The following is a 12,295-nucleotide window of genomic DNA, read 5'->3' as shown; positions in this document are numbered from 1 at the left end:
CTATATTGATTAAAGAAAGTCTTTAATACTAACATTCTGTGGAAAGAAAATCGTTGCAACTGAGAATACGGGATTATAATTATCGTGACTTGATATACAATATAATCATTTATTTGTAAATGCTATAACGTAGATCATTTATATTCGAAATTTACAGTTATTAAAAATTTGTTGGGAATTGTATTTTTATTATAGTGCTATGATTAATAACTTAATGAAGAATAGATTTATGATTTAACCATTTGAATGACTTTTCAAATTCTGAAAAGTTTATTGGCATAAAGATAATTGAAGATTACCAATGATCATCATCTCGCGACACCTTATTTTTGAGAACTCAGTAATTTTTGTGATATCTCACAATTATTTTCTGAACCGCGTAAAAATTATTAAATAGAAACTCTTTCTCTATCTCAATTAATTAATCATCCCCCTCAAAAATAATACCAAAATAATATTATGATTTGCTCTAACACCAATTCCGATAATATCTATCAATAAATCATAATCGTTTCAATTTTTTCAATTCCTTTTAAAATTTTTTTTATAAATTTTTTTTCCTTTATTTTTTTAAATGGCATATACCTATCCCCGTACAGTCACTCAACCAATTCAACCAGCCCCAGCGCGCCCTTATCAGAAGGTCATGTATAATACTCCTCAATATTACTACCAACCTCCCCCGCAGCAACCTTTGTATGCAGCACCAGCCCAACAAATTATCTATCAGCCACCACAGCAGTATCAAATGGTTCAATATTTACCAACATCTGGCCAACAAGCTCAGCCAGTTTACATCCCAGAAGATGTTTATGCTCAGCAAATGCAAATGTCGATGCAGCAAATTCCGCCACAACAACCGGTAAGATATGTTCAGCCACAACAACCAGCACCGATTGATCCAACCCCGCAACCTGCTGCTGTTGTTGATCCAAGAAGGAAGAAGAAAGAGGTTCCTACATCTCCTCAATACACACAAGTTCAACAGACTTACACTCAGCCAAAGAAAGCTGCCCCAACCCCTGCACAAACCTACCCAACAGCTCAACCAATCCAGGTTCAAACTCCAGTACAAACACCTCCGGAAACAGAACCTCTTCAATCTCTCGAAAATTGTCTTCCAAAAGTCCCAACTTCCATTATTTCAAAGGAATTCAGCGCTCCTCCAGGTTGTTTCAATATAATAAGACGTGGCAATCTGCCTGGCCTTTCATTTTCACAAATCTAGGGAAGATTTTTTTTACGTGTTCTGCGAAATTTTGTTATCGTTTGTAAATATTCTTATAGAAATTATGATTATTTAAGTTGAGCTTAATAATGTGAATTGTGATTAGAAGAAAAGTTTATAAATCAGTAAAAAATTCGTTTGATAATTGAATTGTTGATAAGGCAATTCAAAATATTTGAGTAATTACAATTGTGAGACAATTCAAAATTGTGAAGTAATATTTTTGAAAGCACATTCAATAAGATAAAAATTGAGAGAAGCCGCAAAATTGAGTTCTCTCAATTAATAAATATTTATGATATTAATTCTTTGTTCTCAAAATGTAAAACTTTTTCATCATGACAGTAGCTACCATAATACATTATTTTAATTTCGAAAATTGAATTTTGATTTAACAATCCGATCATTCTTGAAATTAAAAAATTAACAGTTATATTATATGTCCTCGCTGAATCCCAATTACTAATGTATATAATCTTCTCAATATTCAACTTCTGGCCAACTTTTGAATTGAATAAATTAATATTAATAATTTCTATGATCTTATGACTGTTTCATTATTTTCAATTTATTTTTTCATTCTGAATGTAAACCGATCAAGATTTTCTTTCACGGATAAAATCCATTATTCAACATGTTTTCTATCTAAGTTTGCAAAATTTCTTTTTAAAAGATTATTATTTGAAATTGTCATTGCTCTCAAAATTCCAAAATAATTACTGTGCTTCCCTATAAAAATTGAATCTTTCTTCAATCAATCTTTCTTTAAATTTTCTTTCTATTCCTATTAATCATTATAAATCTGTTAATTTTCTTAACATTTCCATCATGGGTGTAAATTTTTTATGAATTCAATCTTTTGATTTTTCTTATGAGTAACTTGTTGCTATTAATACTATCAATTAAATTCAAAATCTTTATTTTCCGAGATTTCTCAAAAGTTTTTTTTATCCTACTCCTCGTTTCAAATCGTGAATCTTAAATATTTAATCATTTATTTTTAAAGTATAGTTTTTTTAGAAAATAAATATCAAACAATCAAAAAAATACAAACAATAATCATTAACTGAAAAATGTTTCTTCGCAATAAGCTTGGAAAAATTGAGTGCCAATAAAAGCCTCTACAAAATCTAGATCGCATTCATTTATGCCAATCATGTATGCATCATTCACAAATCCGACCTTTGGATTATCAGGATCTGTTGTATCCCTTACTCTGCATCCACTAAGCCTCTCAGGACCTACCATTTCATTCAAGTATTTTGTGAAAATCTGTTGAATTTTCAGAGCATTTCCGGGCGTGAAAATGTATTTGTTTTTCCTGTTCCATTTGAATGACAACGCAACTCCTGATCCAGCAATTTCATTCATATTTTGGCTATTCCTCTTACAAGAGCCAATCTGATTTAACTGGTTTTGCAGAAGGTTTTTCAGTTCGCTGAACTTCGGAAGAATCGGAACTGACTCGGGAAACTGCAATTTATCGTTATCTACGTCGATCATACAAACTTCTGAAGGATCAACAAAAGAATTAAGAGCTGTCAAGAACCCATCGAACTTTAGGACACCAAAGATATAAGGAATCGGTGTTCCGAGGTAGTCAAGGAATTCCGCGCGGTTGGGAACTAATGGAAGAAATGCGCCTTTGTATTCAAGAGGAGAAATCATCGGAATAGCGGAAAGAACTACGGAACTGATGTTGTAAAAGTCAGATCCGTAAACGATGATTCTTTGCTCTGTTAATATCGCTGAAAGAAACTTTAAAACGTTTTTCACGGATAAAATAGAGAATAAAACGTCAAAAATAGTAGAGGCGATCTGTTTGGCAGCTGACTCAGTTGCTGTAATAAAAACACTGTTAGTGTTCGTTAATTTAAGGGCACAATTTTGTTGATTTGAAATTTGAAGATAAAGAGATAAAGTATCGATAATTTTTGGAGGTATAAAGGATGGATTGATCGATGAGACTATTGGATTGCCGGAAAGTACTGTTAACGGAGGATTAAATTTATGTAAATTTTCTAGTATACCTGGATCTAGTTTTTGTTCATACTGAAGCAATTTAACATCGAATTTTGTGTTGATTTCGAGCTGTGGATTGCTGATTAATGATATTATCATTAGTTGAAATTGAAAATTTTGGTTAAGCTGTGGATTTTGAGTGATGGTACAAATACAAAATGGTTGTCCAGACTCAGAATTGGATAAAAATTGTGGTCCTGATGGATAGAAATGAGTGCAGACGCCAAAAAATAGTTTTCCATCTTCATTTAAAGTGAACACGAACTGATTTTGTAATGATTCTTTCTTACTTACTGTGCAATTCATCCCATTTGGATAGCAGAAGTGTTTGATTCTATATATCGTTTCCGGCGTATATGGAAATTTATTAACAGGGTATACGAACAATAACGCAATTTCGTCTGGTACGACTTCATGAGGTCCAAGAATAAATAAGAATTTTCCGAGTCTGTTTTCCTTTTCTATTTCTGACTGATTTAATTGGGATTCCAATTGATCTTTTGTACTCAGAACACCAGTAATACGATCTAAACTTAATTGACCTCTAATTTTATGTGCCTTTTTGTCTTTATCCTTTCGAAAGGCTTTGAACATAAAAGTATTTAAGTTTATTGAAAAAGTCAAACAAAAAAAAATTTTTTTTGGAGTCCAAATTTTTATCCGATCTGTAAGCTATAAAATATCAAAATATTAACAGGTATAGTGATCGCTGTTGTAGCAATTGCAGCAATAGTTGTCGGAATTTTTTTATTCCGCAAAAAATGCCAACAAGAAGACTCAGCAGAAGAAATTCAAAACATTTAGATATTGGAATTTCAAAATTTGAATCAATTTAGTCTCCGAAAATAGAAAATTGGTTATTTGTGTTTGTTTGTAATATATTAAAGATATAATGTTATTTGTTTTAACAAATTGGGGAGAAGCTTCCTAAACTTTTTAATCCCATAAATATGGTCATTATCTGGAATAAAGAGTTAAGCGTCATATGTCACTTTTTGTACTAAGGAAACATCGACTTTATGCGTTATGACTTTTCGATGAGGAAACAAGTGTTCACGTATTATAAACTTCCTTATTCCAATAAACCGACCCTAAACATAATTAATTCTAAGAATGATAATGGTCTCTTTTCTATGATAACCAAATCAATTTGGTTATCATAGTAAAGCACCAAAAACTGGAATAGGAATCGGCAATATGGAATCATGAAGCAACTCGGATAAAATAAATATGGAACATTCATACATCCATTCCCTATTTTTAACCATATTATATTTTCAAACAAAATTCTCGTACTATTTTCAATAAAATTTGCATAACCTTGTTATTACTCTTAGGCGAAAGATGATTTTAATGTTAATTTTATAGAAGAACTTTTAATGCATAATAAAATAACCATTTCCTATAAATTTAGACTTAAAACGGTGACAATAAACAAGCTTTAGTCTAGAAATTAATTTTCTACTACTATAAATGCATCTTTATCTTTAATTAGAAAAAAATTTATCAATTTTATTATCCAGATGAAAAAAGAAGTGACATATGATATTTTATCTAATTTAAAATCTTTTATTGATTGTTTTTAAAAACTTTGCATTTTGTATGAGTATTTCATGTTTAAATCAGTATAAATACGCAAAATACTTATGAAATTCCAGCTGTTATTCAGTACTATTCATTTTTCAGCAATCATTAACTGTGGAAGAGTATGGCAAACGTTCGATAATGATCATGTATACTCAGATCATCAAGAATGAATTAAAGTCAATGCAGGGAAATGGATAATCCGATTAAAAACCCCAAAAAGGAAAAAGATATTATATGAACGTCTCACAAATGGTTAGTACTAAGCTCTTTCCTGATGATTGAATATTCTTTCATATTTTTGTATATTGTAAGGGATTTTCTCCCCAAATATATAATACCTTCCTTATAAACGATCTACTTTCTTTGAATACAAGTATAATTTTACATTTTAGGAAAAAAATTTATTTTTTCAAATTTATCTTATAACAATAGAGATTTATATATGTGTGTGTCAATATAGGCTTTAGTGGTATAAAATTGGGTAGATTTTGTTTTATTTTGAGTAAAAAATTCAAAAAATACTACCTCATTTTGCGTGCAAAGGAATAGTCAGAGCTATTTAATAACATTTTACGAATGAACTATGGAATTACTATAACTTTTGAAGAAATTTCAAAGTTAATAGAAGATTGTATTTTAGAAATCAGCTAAAAGAATGATGTGCATGCTCAAGCGTTAAAGTATCCTAATCAGAATATAGTAATATACAATGATTAGCAAAGCAGATTTGAATCGGCAAGAAGAGTTGCTTAAAAAATCAGTTGAGTCTTCTCTAGTTTCCACACTGCCTATTCCTGTTTAAGTGCGGTTATTCCTATTCCAGTTTTTGGTGCTTTACTATGATAACCAAATTGATTTGGTTATCATAGAAAAGAGACCATTATCATTCTTAGAATTAATTATGTTTAGGGTCGGTTTATTGGAATAAGGAAGTTTATAATACGTGAACACTTGTTTCCTCATCGAAAAGTCATAACGCATAAAGTCGATGTTTCCTTAGTACAAAAAGTGACATATGACGCTTAACTCTTTATTCCAGATAATGACCATATTTATGGGATTAAAAAGTTTAGGAAGCTTCTCCCCATTGAATACACTAGAAAAATTAAAGGTACGGACACTTTTTTTCTGACCGGATTTAAGCCATATACTCAAGAGTATAGATTTCATATAGGCCACATATACTAAATGTGTCGTATGAAGAAAATTGGTCTTGCCAATTTTGTGATATATTGTTCTAGAATTATATTAGAAGATATAAGTTAATAATGCATATGCCAATGCTCTGCATCATTTTTGTAGCTTGAATAATGCATAAATATATCATTCTTCAAAAGAATCTGTGAGATTTTGTTTCAATTTTTTAACAATAATGAAGTATCAGTAGTTATTTCTGCAGAAATTCAATAACACATAGTAAGCAACTAATAATACATCCTAAATTTAGGCTTGAAAAACTTGTTTAGAAAATACTTCTTTGAAAAATTGATATTATCGTTTTATAACAGTCCGTGAGTAATGTACTAATGTTATGAATCTGATTTATTAAGTTAATCTGGCTCAAAAATGGTTTTAATCGATGATATTGAATCGAAATACACATTTTTAAAAGGAATGTATAGCTTTTTAAGATAAAATTATAACCTAATCATCAAGTACACTCTAGTTATATATGAAAATCTATCTTAGCTTTAAGTTTAAATTCCAAAAAAAAATTCAAAAAATGAAAGAGTGGGGGACAAACTCGCCCATTGTCACTTTTTCATTAACCTTAAACTTGTAATTTTCATTATTTTTAATTAACCTTATTTCTTTCCCAATTCCTGATTTATTTTATTCACTTACTATTAAAAGTCACATTTTAATAAAATATAATAATTTATTTATAGCAGTTTTTACTATACTGTAATAAAAAATTAATTATAATAAATTAAATGTTTATTAAATCAAATGTTTTCTTTGCAATAATATTTATAATGTTGAGTAAACAATGTTGGGATCAAGTGTATCATTTTTCAGACCTTTCTGAACAGCTTCAAGCATACTGATGCATTCGACTTTTTTAAATTGTGTCATTTCTTCGAAATCTCTTGTGACTTTTTTGATAACTTTAACACTTCTCTCTGAATCCAGACCTTTAATTTGCAACTTAATCAGGAATGAAGGAACAACACTGGAATATAACTCGATGACAAGTTCATCGAGTCGAAGATTTGGTTGTACACCACTTGTATGTGCCGGATACCATTGTGTCAAATTTTTTCTGAAATTAACTTTAAAAGTACTAAGTAAGATCATGAGATATAGCAATATATGTTTAAACTAACTTATATTTTGGTTGTACACCACTTGTATGTGCCGGATACCATTGTGTCAAATTTTTTCTGAAATTAACTTTAAAAGTACTAAGTAAGATCATGAGATATAGCAATATATGTTTAAACTAACTTATATTTTGGTTGTACACCACTTGTATGTGCCGGATACCATTGTGTCAAATTTTTTCTGAAATTAACTTTAAAAGTACTAAGTAAGATCATGAGATATAGCAATATATGTTTAAACTAACTTATATTTTGGTTGTACACCACTTGTATGTGCCGGATACCATTGTGTCAAATTTTTTCTGAAATTAACTTTAAAAGTACTAAGTAAGATCATGAGATATAGCAATATATGTTTAAACTAACTTATATTTTGGTTGTACACCACTTGTATGTGCCGGATACCATTGTGTCAAATTTTTTCTGAAATTAACTTTAAAAGTACTAAGTAAGATCATGAGATATAGCAATATATGTTTAAACTAACTTATATTTTGGTTGTACACCACTTGTATGTGCCGGATACCATTGTGTCAAATTTTTTCTGAAATTAACTTTAAAAGTACTAAGTAAGATCATGAGATATAGCAATATATGTTTAAACTAACTTATATTTTGGTTGTACACCACTTGTATGTGCCGGATACCATTGTGTCAAATTTTTTCTGAAATTAACTTTAAAAGTACTAAGTAAGATCATTTATTTTTGCATAATATAATGCCAATATGGTTTCTTTTGATTTTATTTCATTTATAAGCAAATCAGATTTACCCAAAAACTCCACTCCATAAGCGTTCATTTGCTAAATTAAAAAGTGACAATGGGCTAGTCTGTCCCTTTCTCAAAATGAAAAATAAAATAAAAAAATACAATTTTTATAACAAAATTCATAAATTCAGATTTTTTTGGAAAAATAAATATGTTTTCTAATTGATCTTGATGCAATATATTTCCTTTTATTCCCGAAAAAAGCCGATATTTCTTGAATGCAAAATTTAATTTTAAAAAACGAACAATTTTTGATCTTAAGAAGAACTATTTCTGGTCAAAATTCAAAATCAGGTAGATTTACCGAAAGAAATAAACATAAAATTTTTATAATTATAAATAACAATTATTTCGAAGATGCTACTTGAGTTACATGTAACCCAAAAGTAATCTTCTTTGTGTAGGGGTAAAACTAGTTACAAGTAATAGAAATCCATAATTTTTATTGCTGGTTGTGCTTTTGCACTAATATTTTTTTGATAACTGTATGTCGTTCATTATGATAACGGCTAATTTACAAGTTAACTAATTGGTAGTGTATGTTTTTGATGAAATGCAATTCGTTTCTAAAAATTGGCAAGACGGATTTTTCTCATTTTCTACATACTTATTATATATTTGTACATGATTTATTTCCATGATTTTCAAAGAGAAAGCGCGGTCTCAAAAATATTTCATAAATTTAATTTTTTATGGTAGAGATTTTCCGATACAGTTATAGGTTTTTTTGAATTTTGGTAATCCTGGCTGATCAAATGATGAGAAATTTGATAGGTTGCAAAAAATCAAAATATGTTCTTTTTTGTAAACTTTAATTCATGCAACAAATATTGCATTCTCTTAAGGGTATACTAATGCTTTGCATGCTCTAAAATCTTGGTTAAATTCAAAGGGTATAACGAGTTGTAAAGCCAACAAATGCCCCTTGATTTTTTAGAATTTAAGGTTAAAAAATGTCCGTACCTTTGAAAAATTTATGAAACGTTGCAATTCGTAAACCATTTCTTGTTTTTACGCTACTTTTATTTAAAAAACCATTGCAAAAGACCATACGATTCAAATGTATCATAGATGGCTTGACATTTTTGGTCGTATTTTTTTTTGAAATTTCCCACTTTTACAAAAAATTGATCTGACTCAAAAATTAACACTTGGATTAAGAAGAGAGAATATACATACAAATTTTATTCTTGAGGGCGACCCGATTTCCAAACGTTCAAAATTAAAGATGTGGAAACGTGTCTTATCCTTTTTGTTGAAGGCTTAACGATATGGTGGTCTCTAGCTGTTGTTGTTAACAGCAATGAACTAGCTTTAATGCCTGTCGTAATCATAGGCTGTCTAAATTGCTTAAAAACAGCAGATTCTAAAGGAATAACACGTATAGGGTTCATTACGAATGGGTTCGGAGGAGAATTCATCGTTAGGAAAAGAACTCCACATTGTTGACTTTCTTCTATATCACTTGAAGAAAAAACAGTATAGAGTTGGTTATTATATTGACGGGCCACGCCTGTATCTATTGGTGTGTGAGCTCTGATGATTGCTTCTAATTTGTTTAGTTTTAAGAAATCCGTAACCATTTGCTCGGTATATGGACTGCCAATACCACGCTTGGTAAGCTGCATACCATTTGGTGGATCTACTGGATCACCCCAGAGGACATCTGATACAATTCTGTAATCGGCAGTTTCTTCCATGTTATCAAAGGGTTTTGTAATCTTATTTAACTGACTATAATGCCTTAGGTATTGAGAAATACCACCGTGCGTGCAGAAATAACGTTGATTAACGACAGCAGCGAGTGGGAGATAATTAAAAACTTCATTAACATTATTGAAGGGAGAATCATCATTGTAACGAGCAAAGGTTGTTTCATAGAATCCATATTTTGAATTAATGCTTTTGAATTCATGATTTCCACGGACTAAAAAACAATTTTGCGGATATTGAACCAACATTGCAAGGAGTAAAACCATAACATCGATCGAATAGTCTCCTCGATCCACAAAATCTCCGAGAAAAAGGTATTTATGGCTGATCGGTAAGCCTCCATTTTTTAATATTCTGACAACATCGAATATATTTCCATGGGTATCTCCTACAACCATTACCGATCACGTCAAGAGCAAAACAGTCGGTTGAGCTTTGAGAATTGTTTTAGCATGTTCACATAATTCTTCGATTAATTTCGGCGCAAATGTATGAATAGGGAATTTCTCGGTTCCGAGTTGTGAGACATTTGTAAAAGAAGGCGCCAAATATTCTTTATATTCTCTAAGAACGATTTCTGCTGCAGTCATCAATAGGTTTAAAATAATTGAAAATATTTTAAATGGGGTTCTAAAAATTGAAAAATTCTGCATAGTATTGTAATTCTAAGGTGGATAATTACGATGATGAAATTTCAAAAGGTCTCAAAAATTCAATATGATTGCTAAGCTAGTAAATTCAAACTCAATTCTATACCGATAATACAGTATATAATTATTTTTTTTTCCTCAAAATAAGCTATTCAATTTCTGGTTGAATGGAATAATTTCCCGGATTTAAAATGTTTTAAATATCACATATTTTTGTAATTCTTAAATTACAGGGGATTATGTTTTCTGCATTCAATTTAAAATAAATCTAATTTTGGCTATATATTATAACATTAATTTTGACAATAATTTCATTCAAATTAAAAACATTAATTTTACAATTTTAATTTGGTCAACAAAAATGTCAATATTTTGCCCTGCAAATCATTGATTCATGGATTGGACCGAGATATTAACGTAAAAATCCGATTTATTTCTAACAGGATAAAAGTTTTTCCTGAAAATCAGATTTCTTGTTGGAAATTTATAATTATTAATTATAAGATTACCGAGTTAAAGTTTTTAATGCAAATACAGATATAAAATCGTTGGATTTCCTCATTCTAAATTTTTGATTATTCTGCATTATTTCATAATTGAACCATTTGAATCTATTAACTAGTCATACAAATGACACAACAATATTTCCGATATTACCATATGCGGTAATATTGTTGTATTATCATTGATCATTACTTTTAAAGAAATTCTTGATATATTATGGCAAATTTAGGTAAATATCTCTGGAAAACACTGTGGTACCAATCAATTCAATTAATCTGCAATAAGATATTTAATCGAATTCACAGTTCAGATTATATCTATATCATAAGACATTCGTCTAATCCAACATATCTATACCATTAATACAATCCAAAGTACTTAGTTTGTTAACAATATTCTTTATATTTAAAGCACAACTGAAAGAATATTTAAATTAAAGCATAGAATTTTTTATTTTAAATGAAAACATTATCTAAGTGTTGATGTAGGTGTTCGATGTACTTGCTGAAGTCAGGCATCTTCATCACATCGTGGAATGTCACTGGTTTGAGTTTTTCGAATCCGCAGAATTCGAATGCCTTGTATACATTGAACCAGACACCTTCTGCATGGCGGCCCTCGAAGAAAGTTAGTATCCCTAAGTCGTGTACAGCGGCACTGCGCGCCTCCGTACACCACTTAGCGGTTTTGACACTTTACGAAACCAGTAACGTATATTTTACAACACAACCGTAACACCAACTTAACCTTAAATATTTACAAAACTATCTGACACATAAACGACTTCACTAATGATTTCACTAACGACTTCACTACCGTCCTCACTAAATAAAAAATAACCTTATTTTTATTTTTTAAATTTTTATTTCATTACAAAGACATGTCCGACTACATTTACTATGACTCTTTCCCAGAACGTTTCCGTGAACTATTCAAAAAAATCAAGTAAAACTGAGAAACATGCATTTTAACAAAGACAGACCCATTGACGATGAAGAAACCCAATATATTACAATCCCTTATGACGCCAAGTTCATTGCATACATTCCTTATGGACGTAGAGGAACGAAAACTATTTCAACAATGACGAAAAATTATTTCTGGAGCGATGAAGAAAATTGCCTTATCTACATAAATGCATACTTAAAATAAGCTACATATTGTACAAAAGAAGGTTGGACTGGATTTGAGCTCTACATATACGACGACGATGGAAACAGACGTTGTGTATACCCATACGATAATATGTACCATTGTTTTCATCAAGCATTAAACGAATACATAGTCAGTAAGGGTCTCATTCCTGCTGAGTAGAAATGTTATATTTTTGTTCTGTCATTTTATATAAAATAAACTTAAAATTTATGATATCACCACCCTCACACGTATGAAACAATAGCGCAAAAATAAATTTAGGTGAAGTGGTGAAACTCACCTCTTTTTTCACCTAATTTCTCACCTCATGAATTCATGCTTTATATACTCTCTTCCTTGGTTT

At 30.2% G+C, this 12,295-nt stretch overlaps 3 protein-coding genes across 3 annotated transcripts, besides 3 other annotated features; 1 reads left to right on the top strand and 2 right to left on the bottom strand.

The window, feature by feature from the left end:
* Positions 1-428: 428 nt before the first annotated feature.
* Positions 429-1,725, top strand: TVAGG3_0765270 (uncharacterized protein; the record flags this gene model as incomplete). Its single annotated transcript, XM_001306211.1, has 1 exon — positions 575-1,228. One exon carries the CDS (start codon positions 575-577, stop codon positions 1,226-1,228), a length of 654 nt encoding a protein of 217 aa, XP_001306212.1.
* Positions 1,726-2,238: 513 nt separating this feature from the next.
* Positions 2,239-3,849, bottom strand: TVAGG3_0765260 (Rab guanyl-nucleotide exchange factor protein; the record flags this gene model as incomplete). The annotated part of the gene is made up of 1 exon (XM_001306210.1): positions 2,291-3,844. One exon carries the CDS (start codon positions 3,842-3,844, stop codon positions 2,291-2,293), a length of 1,554 nt encoding a protein of 517 aa, XP_001306211.1.
* Positions 3,850-4,164: 315 nt separating this feature from the next.
* Positions 4,165-5,923: a mobile genetic element.
* Positions 5,924-6,566: 643 nt separating this feature from the next.
* Positions 6,567-8,005: a mobile genetic element.
* A 243-nt stretch (positions 8,006-8,248) lies between these two features.
* TVAGG3_0765230 (phosphoprotein phosphatase protein) lies at positions 8,249-10,229 on the bottom strand (the record flags this gene model as incomplete). The annotated part of the gene is made up of 1 exon (XM_001306209.1): positions 9,115-10,041. One exon carries the CDS (start codon positions 10,039-10,041, stop codon positions 9,115-9,117), a length of 927 nt encoding a protein of 308 aa, XP_001306210.1.
* Positions 10,230-11,423: 1,194 nt separating this feature from the next.
* Positions 11,424-12,295: part of a mobile genetic element that runs on past the window's edge.

The sequence above is a fragment of the Trichomonas vaginalis genome, chromosome III (assembly GCF_026262505.1).
Source record: "Trichomonas vaginalis G3 chromosome III, whole genome shotgun sequence".
Classification (NCBI taxonomy): Eukaryota; Parabasalia; order Trichomonadida; family Trichomonadidae; genus Trichomonas; species Trichomonas vaginalis.
The sequence above is the reverse complement of the archived record's forward strand: the minus strand, read 5'-3'. Positions and strand labels throughout refer to the sequence as shown.